This window comes from Motacilla alba, chromosome 8 (genome assembly GCF_015832195.1).
Source record: "Motacilla alba alba isolate MOTALB_02 chromosome 8, Motacilla_alba_V1.0_pri, whole genome shotgun sequence".
Classification (NCBI taxonomy): domain Eukaryota; kingdom Metazoa; phylum Chordata; class Aves; order Passeriformes; family Motacillidae; genus Motacilla; species Motacilla alba.
In genome coordinates, this window is record NC_052023.1 from 28,835,378 (window position 1) to 28,845,625 (window position 10,248).

The 10,248-nt window shown below is 62.6% G+C and overlaps 2 protein-coding genes across 2 annotated transcripts; one reads left to right on the forward strand and one right to left on the reverse strand.

Moving 5' to 3' along the window:
• Positions 1 to 105: 105 nt before the first annotated feature.
• On the reverse strand, positions 106 to 3,289 carry PLPP6 (phospholipid phosphatase 6). The gene is made up of 2 exons (XM_038144063.1): positions 2,703 to 3,289; positions 106 to 923 (listed from the first exon to the last, which is right to left on the reverse strand). The coding sequence occupies exons 1-2, from the start codon at positions 3,097 to 3,099 to the stop codon at positions 553 to 555; spliced, it is 768 nt and encodes a 255-aa protein (XP_037999991.1). The 5' UTR covers positions 3,100 to 3,289; the 3' UTR covers positions 106 to 552.
• Positions 3,290 to 3,425: 136 nt separating this feature from the next.
• Positions 3,426 to 9,953, forward strand: FAM78B (family with sequence similarity 78 member B). The gene is made up of 2 exons (XM_038144241.1): positions 3,426 to 3,801; positions 5,721 to 9,953. Exons 1-2 carry the CDS (start codon positions 3,539 to 3,541, stop codon positions 6,241 to 6,243), a joined length of 786 nt encoding a protein of 261 aa, XP_038000169.1. The 5' UTR covers positions 3,426 to 3,538; the 3' UTR covers positions 6,244 to 9,953.
• The last annotated feature ends 295 nt before the right edge of the window (positions 9,954 to 10,248 follow it).

Genomic DNA, 10,248 nt, shown 5'->3' on the forward strand with positions numbered 1-10,248 from the left:
TGCAGCACTTAAATTGAGAGCAATAGGGAAGAGATTGCTTAGGCAGGCAAAGGTCTGTCTAACTCTGAGGAAAGAGCCCTGTGGGTCCCCCCCAGGCAAGTGTTGTAGAGCAGGCTGTGCAGGGTATGCTCACGACAGCAGCATGATCAGTGTATTTATAGGATACAGATACAGGGGTGATTGCAGAGGAGCCTCTGCAGAGTCACAGCTACCACGTACACCATGGGCTATTGCAGGTGCCCAGCGAGAACATGCAGATTCACAGTATTAGCAGTGAGCTGCCGGCTGGGTGTGCTGAGCCCTCCCCAGGCTCCGCAGAGACTGCTTTTGGTCACCAGAGAACAGTCAGCGCAGCCCCTGCCTGACAGCCGACAGGAGGGCGGGACAGCACCAGACATCTGAGTGCAGGCCCTGGAGCCCGCAGCACCGCTCATGTGGAAGTCTTGGCCGGACTGATGGGGTTCAGGATGCCACTTCAGGACCAGAATCCCCTCCGGGGCGTGCTCAGAAGGGCAGCACACGGCCCCGCTTTGTGGCGAGGCCAGCGGGCGGTCAGTGGCTCCAGAGCGCGAAGAGGGCGGGCGCGGTGGCCGGGGACAGCCAGCAGTGCTCCACCACGCCGTAGAGCGCGTAGCCCAGCAGCAGCCCAAAGAGCACGTCCGTCATGTTGTGCCTGCCCAGCATGACCCGGGAGATGCTGACGATGAGAGCCCAGAGCACCACGAGCACGCGCAGCGGGACGGCCAGGACCAGGTGGCGCAGGACGAAGCGGCAGACGAGAGCGGCCCTGGTGGCGTGGCCCGAGGGGAAGGAGTACTTGTCCACCGAGATGGTGACGAACATGTCCATCTTGTTGTGCGTGGGCCGCGGCCGCTTGACGAGCCCCTTCACCAGCGCCACCATCACCAGGTCCAGCAGCAACGCTGGGAGAGACAGCAAGAGGGGTTACTGAGAGCAGAACCATCAGCTGAGGGCCACCGGCTGTCAAAGCTGCCTGAAGGTGATGTTTTTCCCCATGGCTGCAAGACCCAGGCAGGGAGAGCACAGCACACAGCTGCTCTTGGCCTTCTGCGGCAGAAGGAGCACATCCTCAACCTCTGCTCCTCTGCACACACCCCTCCTGCACCACCAGCCCCTCGGCCTGCCACAGCTGACAGGGCTCTGCCCGGCCTGCACCCCAGGGCTTGTCTCTGTGCAGAATCTGATCTCGCCATGACTCGGGGCCCAATCTGCTCCTTAATCTGAAGGCAGCAGAGGCATTAAGTCCCCAGAGCTCCCTTCCTGGCAGTGCTGACTCTGCACTGCTGTCTGCCCTGCTGACCGGGGTCAAACCGACTGGGTGAATGATCAACCCACTCCCCTCTGGCACAGGTCAGCGGGAAATGCTCAGGGCTGGCGGGCTGCCAGGGCTCCTGGGGTCTGCCTTCTCCCTGCTGCTCAGGGAAAAGTTAACCCTGCTCTGGTTCTCAAGAGATGAATCAAGGATAAGTGATGGTGGCCTGCCCCTGAGCGCTAAAGGCTGTTGCCACAGAAGAGGCAAAGTACCTGTGGTAAATGTTCAGCCAGTGTTTGGCAAGAGCAGCTTCTCATGCAGGGCAGAGGGTGCTTTCTCCATCCCCGTTAGCTCAGCTTAGCACAGCACCCACAGTAGCCAGGGCTACTTCTTGTTGTGCAAGAGACCAACTTCTGTTTGTCCTAAGACACATTTCTGGACACCAAATCTTTTGGTCATGTCAGTTCATTTCCTTTGGTTAATCATTTAAGACCAAATTTTCTTTTCTTTTTTTTTTTCTGCATGTAAAACCAGATCAATTGCTTTTTCTCTTTCTGCACAGGATCTGGGAGATTCAAGTTGGACACAAGGGAATCCTTCTTCCCCACAGGGGTGCTGCAACCAACCCAGGGACAGATCCCCAGAGAGGTGGGTGGCTCTTGCCCAGAGCACTGAGCTGCTGGGACAGCTCTCCTTGGAGCAAAGGTTAGGCTGGCGGCATCCAGTTCTGCTGTGGGGCTCCAGTTTAACCATGTGCTGCTAGATGAGAAAGATGCACAAGCCTGTGTTTCCCACCAAGCGAGTTTCAATTCAAAACTGAAGTGTGAGATCCCAATTATTTGCAACTTAATACAAGAGTAACAATATGGAATCTGAGAAGGTCTGGTGTCCTGGACCTATTAGAGTTTCTCAATAAGCAAAAATTAATCCCCTTAAATATACCTAGGCTGTTCTCTGTGTGTGTTAAACCACGCAGGATTAAGAGTCGTGCTTTAAACCGGGTTTCCTCACTGGCTGGTACAGAACAATCCACGAAGGCCCTGGGGGCAGGGAGCCAAGGGTGAACGTCTGCGTGCCAGAGCAGCTTTTCAGAGAAAGGCCTGGTGTCTCAACACTCGGCAGCTGCACCTGGAACGCGCTGCTGTGACAAGCGTGGGGAGCGGAGCGGCTCCAGCCCCGAGAGCGTTTTGTAACCGCGGGAGTTCAGCACTCGGGAGCTTGCCAGCGCGTGGTTGCAGCAGTGACAGGTGACTCCTGTCGCTGCCGCCACGCTCTTAAGCTGCGGGGTCACTCCCTTGCCACCAGGCATGCCGGGTGAGCCCGCACAGGTCGCTCACAATCAGCCGGTGCTCTCGGGGCTTCGGCCCACCCAGCTCTGCCCCGTCCCTCGGGCCGCCCTCCCCAGCCCCGGGGCGAGCCCCCGCCTCACCGAAGAGCAGGTTGAGCAGCACCTCCCTGGCGGCGGAGCTGTCAGTGTGGCAGAGCCCGTAGAAGGTGCCGAACAGCCAGGGGATGCCGTGCCCCGACACCTCGATGACCTTCATCAGGGGCCGGGCGCTGCCCCAGGCCGAGCCCTCTCCAGCGCACACCCCCAGGCGCTTGGAGGCCCAGAGGTCGATGGCGAGCAGGGAGCTGAGGGCGATGCCCACGAAGGACGGGTTCAGCTTCATGCAGTCCTCCTCGGGCAGCGGGGCGGCGGCGGCGGCGGGCTCCCTGCGGCGGGAGGGGCTCTCGGGGGCGGCGGGCCCGCGCTGGCTCAGCGACAGGAACTCCAGGCGGCCGCCGCTGCCGGCGCGCCGCTCGCGGCTGCTCCGGGGGCTCGGCATGGCGGCGGCGGGCGGCGGGCGCCGGTCACCCGCTGCCAGGCCCGCTCGGGACCCGGCATGTCACCCTGCCCGGGGCCGCTTCCCTCTCCCCCGCCCCGCGCCGCCCCCGCTCTCGCCGTGTCCCCGGCGCGTCCCCAAGGGCGCGGCGGGTGCGGCGCGGCCGCGCTTCCCCCGGTACCGGGCGGCCCCGGCGCCGCTTCCGCTTCCGCTTCCCGTTCCGCTTCCGCCCGTGACGCGCGCGCGCCCCGCCCGCCGGCGCGCACGTGCCCGCCGCGGCCGGCGTACGGCGGCCGGCGAGGGCCGGAAGAGACGCGGCGGCGGCTTCGCCCTGCCGGCGCCGGTGCGGGCGCCGTGCGGCGGGCGGCGATGCGCGGCGGGCGGGCGGCGGCGGGACCGGCCGCCCCCCCGGGCCCGCGGTGACGGCGGCTCGGCCGCGGCCATGGGGTGCCTGCAGAGCGTGGCCTGCAAGGCGCGGGTGCGCCGCGAGCAGATCGTGGTGTCGGACGTGTCGGCCACCATCGAGCCGGCGGCCACGGCCATCGAGGAGAGCTCGCCGGTGGTGCTGCGGTACCGCACGCCCTACTTCCGCGCCTCCGCCCGCGTCCTCATGCCGCCCATCGCCCGGCGGCACACCTGGGTGGTGGGCTGGATCCAGGCCTGCAACCACATGGAGTTCTACAACACCTACAGCGACCTGGGCGTGTGAGCACCGCGGGCGGGCACGGCGGCACGGCTCGGGGGGCGCGGGGTCCGGGCGGGCCCGGGCTGCCAGCGGCGGGGGCTCCCGGGCGGGCACCTGCCCTGCTCCGCCCGCAGGCTCCGGGAGCTGCACCCCCGGCACCGGGAGCTGCACCCCCGGCATTGGGAGCTGCACCCCCGGCATTGGGAGCTGCACCCTGGCACCGGGAGCTGCGCCCCGGCACCGGGAGCTGCATCCCGGCATTGGGAGCTGCGCCTCTGGCACCGGGAGCTGCGCCTCTGGCATGGGGAGCTGCATCTCTGGCACCGGGAGCTGCACCCCGGCACCGGGAGCTGCATCCCGGCACCGGGAGCTGCATCCCGGCACCGGGAGCTGCACCCCGGCACCGGGAGCTGCACCCTGGCACCGGGAGCTGCATCCCGGCATTGGGAGCTGCACCCCGGCACCGGGAGCTGCATCCCAGCACTGGGAGCTGCACCCCGGCACCGGGAGCTGCGCCCCCGGCATTGGGAGCTGCGCCCCCGGCATTGGGAGCTGCGCCCCGGCACCGGGAGCTGCATCCCGGCATTGGGAGCTGCGCCCCCGGCACCGGGAGCTGCATCCCGGCATTGGGAGCTGCGCCCCCGGCACCGGGAGCTGCGCCCCGGCACCGGGAGCTGCACCCCCGGCATTGGGAGCTGCACCCCTGGCACTGGGAGCTGCATCCCGGCACTGGGAGCTGCACCCCTGGCACTGGGAGCTGCACCCCGGCACTGGGAGCTGCACCCCTGGCACTGGGAGCTGCATCTCTGGCACCCCAGCCACGCTCCCTGACCCCACAGTTCCTGCTCCTCGGGCCCCACAGCTGCTCCCGCACCATCCCGCTGGCCCGGACCTCGCCCTTCCGAGGGCTTGGCGGCCACTGTCTCCCACCAAGCATCGTTTATTCTTTGGGACTGGGGCTGGAGCACGGGCAGTGCTGGGGGAGTTGCCCCTCCCTTGGCTTGTGTTAAAAGAGGGAAAGGTTATGGTGCTGGGCAGAAGGGCAGCTGGAAAACAGCCTTTCCCAAGGCTGCGCGTGCAGGTGGCCGGTCATCCCTTTGGGGATGCTGAGGGCCAAAGCTGTTGGCTCTCTAGCTGTGTCTTCTGCCTTTGGAAAGGGGTGATGCAAGAGGGGAGATGTCCAGAGGGGTCTGTTCTGCAGCTCGCTGGTGGGCTCCTGCTGCTGGTGCCACAGGCCTGTGGGTGCTGGGGGAGCAGCAGGTCCTTGTGCTGCATCCTTGTATCACGACAGATTGGTGTGCCTGGGGCACTTGGGGACGTTGCAGTGAGTGGAGGTGGTCACTAGGAGGGATGGCAGAAGTGTGGCCCCAGCCCCTCTGCTGCAAAGCTGCCCCCGTGTTACTGCCACACGGTGTTGGCAGCATGGCCAGCAGCAAAGATTTGGGCTGAATTCCTCCCCCCCCCCCAGCCATATTGCAGGGGTTTCACGGTGCCAGCGGCAGGCTTGATTGTGGGATTCAATTGTTGTACGTGGTATTTAAGGCGTAAAAATCACAGACCTCCTGCTGGTCTGTGCGGGGGGGGGGGAGCTGCTGGTGGGCTGGTTCCCATGCCCTGCTCACCGTGCTGCAGCTGGGGGACAGGGAAGGCTGTTCTCCAGCACAGGAGCTGATTGAGGAGAGAGTGACCCCAAAGACACTCAGCGGTGGGTTTTGGCCCAGTCAGTTTAATTGCAGGTTAATTAAAATGGCATTGTGCTGGCAGAGCAAAGGCTCGAGCTGGACGTGCTCAAGGAACCGCAGCTGAATTTGTTCTTCAGGGCTGTCCCTGAGAGTTTGCTGCAGGCAGGCAGAGGGTCCCTGTGCTGCTGGCTTCCCCATCCCTCACCGGGCACTGCTGCTGCCATTTCCCAGCTCATCTTCCTCTTCCTCTCCACTAGGTCGAGCTGGGAGCTGCCCGACCTGCGAGAAGGACGAGTAAAAGCCATCAGCGATTCGGACGGGGTGAGCTACCCCTGGTATGGAAACACCACAGAAACCGTGACCCTGGTGGGACCCACCAACAAGATCTCCAGGTTCTCGGTGAGCATGAATGACAATTTCTACCCCAGCGTGACGTGGGCCGTGCCCGTGAGCAACAGCAACGTGCCGCTGCTGACCAGGATTAAAAGGGACCAGAGCTTTACCACGTGGCTCGTGGCCATGAACACGACCACCAAGGAGAAGATCATCTTGCAGACTATAAAGTGGAGGATGCGAGTGGACATTGAGGTGGACCCCATGCAGCTGCTGGGGCAGCGGGCACGGCTGGTGGGCAGGACTCAGCAGGAGCAGCCGCGGATCCTCAGCAGGATGGAGCCCATCCCGCCCAACGCACTAGTGAAGCCCAACGCCAACGACGCCCAGGTGCTCATGTGGAGACCCAAGCGAGGGCAGCCCATCGTGGTGATACCTCCCAAGTAGGGCGTGCAGCTGTGCACCTGGGTGCCCCCAGCCCGCTGCAGACGAACAGGGCTGCCGAGCCAAAGCAGACCTCTCGGGTTCTCCTGCCTTTGTTGTTGTGCTTGGAAACGTGGCTCCTGCTCGGTCAGAAAGAGAGCCTGGCTGGCACGAGGGCGCAGAAGAGGGTTTGCTGAGCTGGAGGATTTCCCAGGAAGCGGAATGGAGTACTTGCCGCTGGCACAGAGGCTGTCTGACACAAAGGACTCGTCTTTCCTTGCAGGGCAGCGCGAGGAGCATGAGTGTGGTTGAACCGTGCCCATGGCAGATGCTGCCTCCCGCCCAGCCGGAGGGAGAGGCGGAGGCTGTTCCTGCTGGCAGCGGGGGCTGCTGCGGTCCCCGTGTCCCTGCCGCGTCCCTGCCGTGTCCCTGCGTGTCCGTACCTATGCATTTCAGATCCATGACCCAGCCCTCGCCTGCCCGCTGGGACCGGGCGGGAGGGCCGGCAGTGGGGTGGGACCGGGCGGGGCTGGGGACGGGGCAGAGCCGGTGCCGCTGCCCGGGAGGGGTTTTCTGCAGCCCGGGGGGAGCGGGACACGTTTTGCATGCGTCTGGGTGTGTTTGGAGTAGTTGTGAGCGTAGGAGATGCCATAGCTCTTTTCTGTCTCGGGGTGAGGTCTAAGGGCAGGTTAGATGTCCTTTTGTTTTAAGGTGCACTGAGTCTTTGCATTCCTCAGCCTCCCCTCCCGAGTCCCTTCTCTTTCGGGAGCAGGAGGGGTTCTCAGCCGGGTGGGAAACGGGGGCGGTGTGGTTCTCCCAGCCCGGGTGCTCTGTGTGCGTGTGGTGCCCAAACCAGCCCGGAGGTGCCCTGGGCTCACTTCGCTTCACCGCTGACCCCGCTCCCTTGCTAGAAGCTGGGTGCTTGCTCATCTTCCACGCGAATGCTGGCTCTCGTGGAGGCCTCTTCCCCAGCCACCCCTGGAGCAGGGTGGCTGCTGGCTGGGCCACCAGTGCAGGGGCCAGCACACTTTGTGGTAGCTCGCCAAGCCCTGTGGGAGGCAGGGATGTGAGCGGAGGCTGTTCAGGGCAGGCCTGGGCTTGCCTGGGCAGGAGGAGCTGAATGTGCTGCCTGGGGCTGCCTCCTGCTGCTGCCGTGCTTGGGACGGGCCACGGGGGGATTTACTTGCCTTTCTCCTCACTCCTTGCTGCCTGGACGGCTGGCATTGGCTCCGTGGGGCAGCTCGGTGCTGTGGGATGCAGCTGGCAGTTCCCGGGATCTCACCCTGGAGCTGCAGCAGAGGCATAAACGGTGGCTGTGCTGCTGCTGCTCCGGGTGCTCCATCACTCCCGGGCAGGTGCTTACAGCTTTTGCTGCTTTCTCTGCTCTGTCCTCCCCGGCACGAGCCCTGCAGCTCCTCCAGCTCACAGCCCTGCCTTCTTCACACTGAGAGGCGGTAGTGCTGCCCTGGGGATGCAGGTCATTCCTGCTGGGAAGGTCCATGTGCTATCCCGCTGGCAGGACAGCCTGGGGAGGAGCGCTGGGTGACACTTCCCTGCACCCCGGGCCCCGCCAGCACGGGGGCTCCCGAGGCATCTTAGACCAAAAATCCCTGTGAAATCCCCGTGCTATTTATTGCCCTCACTAGTGTTTGCTGCTGATCCAGTTCTTTATTTATTTTTCCTCTGGGAGCGTTTCCTTTGGACGCCTTGGCACACCAATTCCGTGTGCCGGGGCCGGCGCTCCTGCTCCTCCCGCCCGCCTCCTGCTGAGGCTGGGCTGGGAACCTGCTGCTTTCCGTGCCTGTGTCGGGTTCTGCAGGGGCTGCAGCCTCGCTGGGGGGCAGGTTTGGAGGGAGAGAGGGCTTTGAGCTTTGGTTTGCTGTGTTTTCTGCAGCAGAGCTCCCACAGGGAGCTTGCTGGTGTGGGAAGATGTCCTGCTCTTGTGAGACTGTGGTTTTGTCCTTGTGTGGGACCGATGGCAGCTTTGGCCATCACTGATGTTTTGTTTCTCAAAAAGTGTGTGTGGAGAGGGGTTAGAAACTTGAAATACAATTTTCCTTAAGGACTGGGGGAGGAGGGGTAAGTACCTTTTGGTTTGAAGTAAAGCAGGTGTATACTTTTGACCCAGGGGGACAGAAGCATCTCTGGCAGCATCAGAGCTAAAAGGCCAGAGGAAGGGGCTCCCCAACAAGCAGGTGGTTCCAAGGTGGGCTTCCTGCTGGGAGAGGATGCTGTGTCCAGAGGCTGTGTGAGCCAGCTCCCCAAAACCCACGGGAAATGGCTGCATGCTGCTGTCAATCCAGGGAGCTGCTGTGGCACCGCCGTGGCTCCAGGGCCTGGGAGAGCGGGGACACTGCTGCAGGGGTGCTGTTGAATTCAGCACTGCCACCTTTTGGGATTTGCTGGCCAGTCTGAGCCTTGGCACGTGGCTGATGCCATGACACTGAGCCAGCACTAGCTGAATTTCTGTCCATGAATGTCTGCAACATCCTGGTGCCAGGGTCAGGCTCCGTGCCTGGCTGTAGCCGTGTGCCTGACGCCCCAGGGCTGCCCCAGCCTGCAGGCAGGTGTTGGCTGAGCCCTGGGGCTGTGCCTGTGTTCACCTCTCCAGGCTTCTGCCAGGCTTCCCTTCCTGCTCCTCTGACAGCTGGATTTGATGCACTTGGTTTGGTGCATGGGTTGTCTTTGTGAGCATTTCCCCGTTAAAAAAAAAAAAAAAAGTGGGGAAAAAAAAAAGTTTGCAGAAATTGTTTGTGAAGAAACACATGCAAACAGTGTTTACAGAAACGTGCAGGCATTTTGCATGGTGGCAAAGGTGCGTGTTCACACCTGGGTGGAGATGGAGCTCTGGGGCTGTTGGTGCTCCAAGGAAGGAGGGAAGGTGTGGGGGAGAGTTCCCATGTAGGAGTCTGAGTTTGGCTCGTTCCCTGCAGCTGGATGAGCACTCAGCCTCCTGGGCTTCACCCCACGGGATGCTTTCCCTGTGCCCCCCTTCCCCACCAGCACCCCGTTATCTCAGGGAGGGGCAGCCCATGGAAGTGCCCACCCTCATGCTCCCTGTGCCCTGAGCCTTGGGTGCCCCTTCCCCTCCTTCCCAGCCTCGGGTCATTTATTTATTTATCTATTTATTTATTTAAGTTATTTATTGGTATTTATTGACAACTGGAAGTCGGGGTGGGGGGGCTCATTTCTGCTGCACAGCGGGGGCAGCTGGGTCTCCCCCACACCCAGCCCCCTGCGTTCTGGGGTGCTGCTGGGAGCACCTCTGGGGAGGGAAGCTTGTGGGTCCCCACGCTCCCATCCCCTTTTTGAGAGGGAGGGGAGGCAAGGGGACCCAGCCACGCCGTGCCTGCAGGGAGGGCACCCGGGGCTCGCCCCCTCCCTGCAGAAGCTTGGAGCCCCAGCGCTCCCTCCCCTGCCCGGCCCTGTTTACTGACCCAGCCTCCTGGCGCTTCTCCCGCTGGATTTGCTGTCTCCAGCTCCTGGAGAGGGCGGGAGGAGCCAGGATGGATGAATGTCACTACGGAGAACAGACCAAACCAGGTATTCTGCTGCCGTGTGGGGAAAATCAGAGAGAGAGGAAAGCTGGTTCTGCAGAGTGCCTTAAACACAAATGACTTTACCGAGTAGGGGGCTTGGACTTCTGTCTCTGGATGTTATTACCAACTCGAAAAATGTTGCATTTCACTTCTCTGGGATTAAAAGAAAACTACTCGAGCTGTACTGGAGCCAAACCTTGTGTCTGCTTGAGTGTCTCTGGCTGGTTTGTACCTCTGGCGCCACGGCAGCACCGGGGAGCAGGCAGGAATTCATGGAACTTCAATCAGCCCCTGCCTGCCTCAGTGGCTGGCCCTGCTGGCTTTAAGCCCTTGGGTCTAGTGACAGGATTTGCTCCACTTTGTCCTGACTTGCAGGTGGCTTCTGTGCTGGCCCTGCAGTGCCCTTCCCCAGGGGATGCTCCGAGCAGGCTGTTGGCACAGAGGCTGCCATGGGGCTGTGTCTTCACACTTCCAGAAAATGGGGCAGTTG

What these genes read in the sequence shown, in the direction of transcription:
- PLPP6 (XM_038144063.1), bottom strand. Translation starts at nt 3,099, where the DNA reads ATGCCGAGCCCCCGGAGCAGCCGCGAGCGGCGCGCCGGCAGCGGCGGC. An exon ending in GCTGCTCAACCTGCTCTTCG is followed by an intron (nt 924 to 2,702) that starts GTGAGGCGGGGG and finishes TGTCTCTCCCAG; the next exon opens with CGTTGCTGCTGGACCTGGTG.
- FAM78B (XM_038144241.1), top strand. Translation starts at nt 3,539, where the DNA reads ATGGGGTGCCTGCAGAGCGTGGCCTGCAAGGCGCGGGTGCGCCGCGAG. An exon ending in ACCTACAGCGACCTGGGCGT is followed by an intron (nt 3,802 to 5,720) that starts GTGAGCACCGCG and finishes CCTCTCCACTAG; the next exon opens with GTCGAGCTGGGAGCTGCCCG.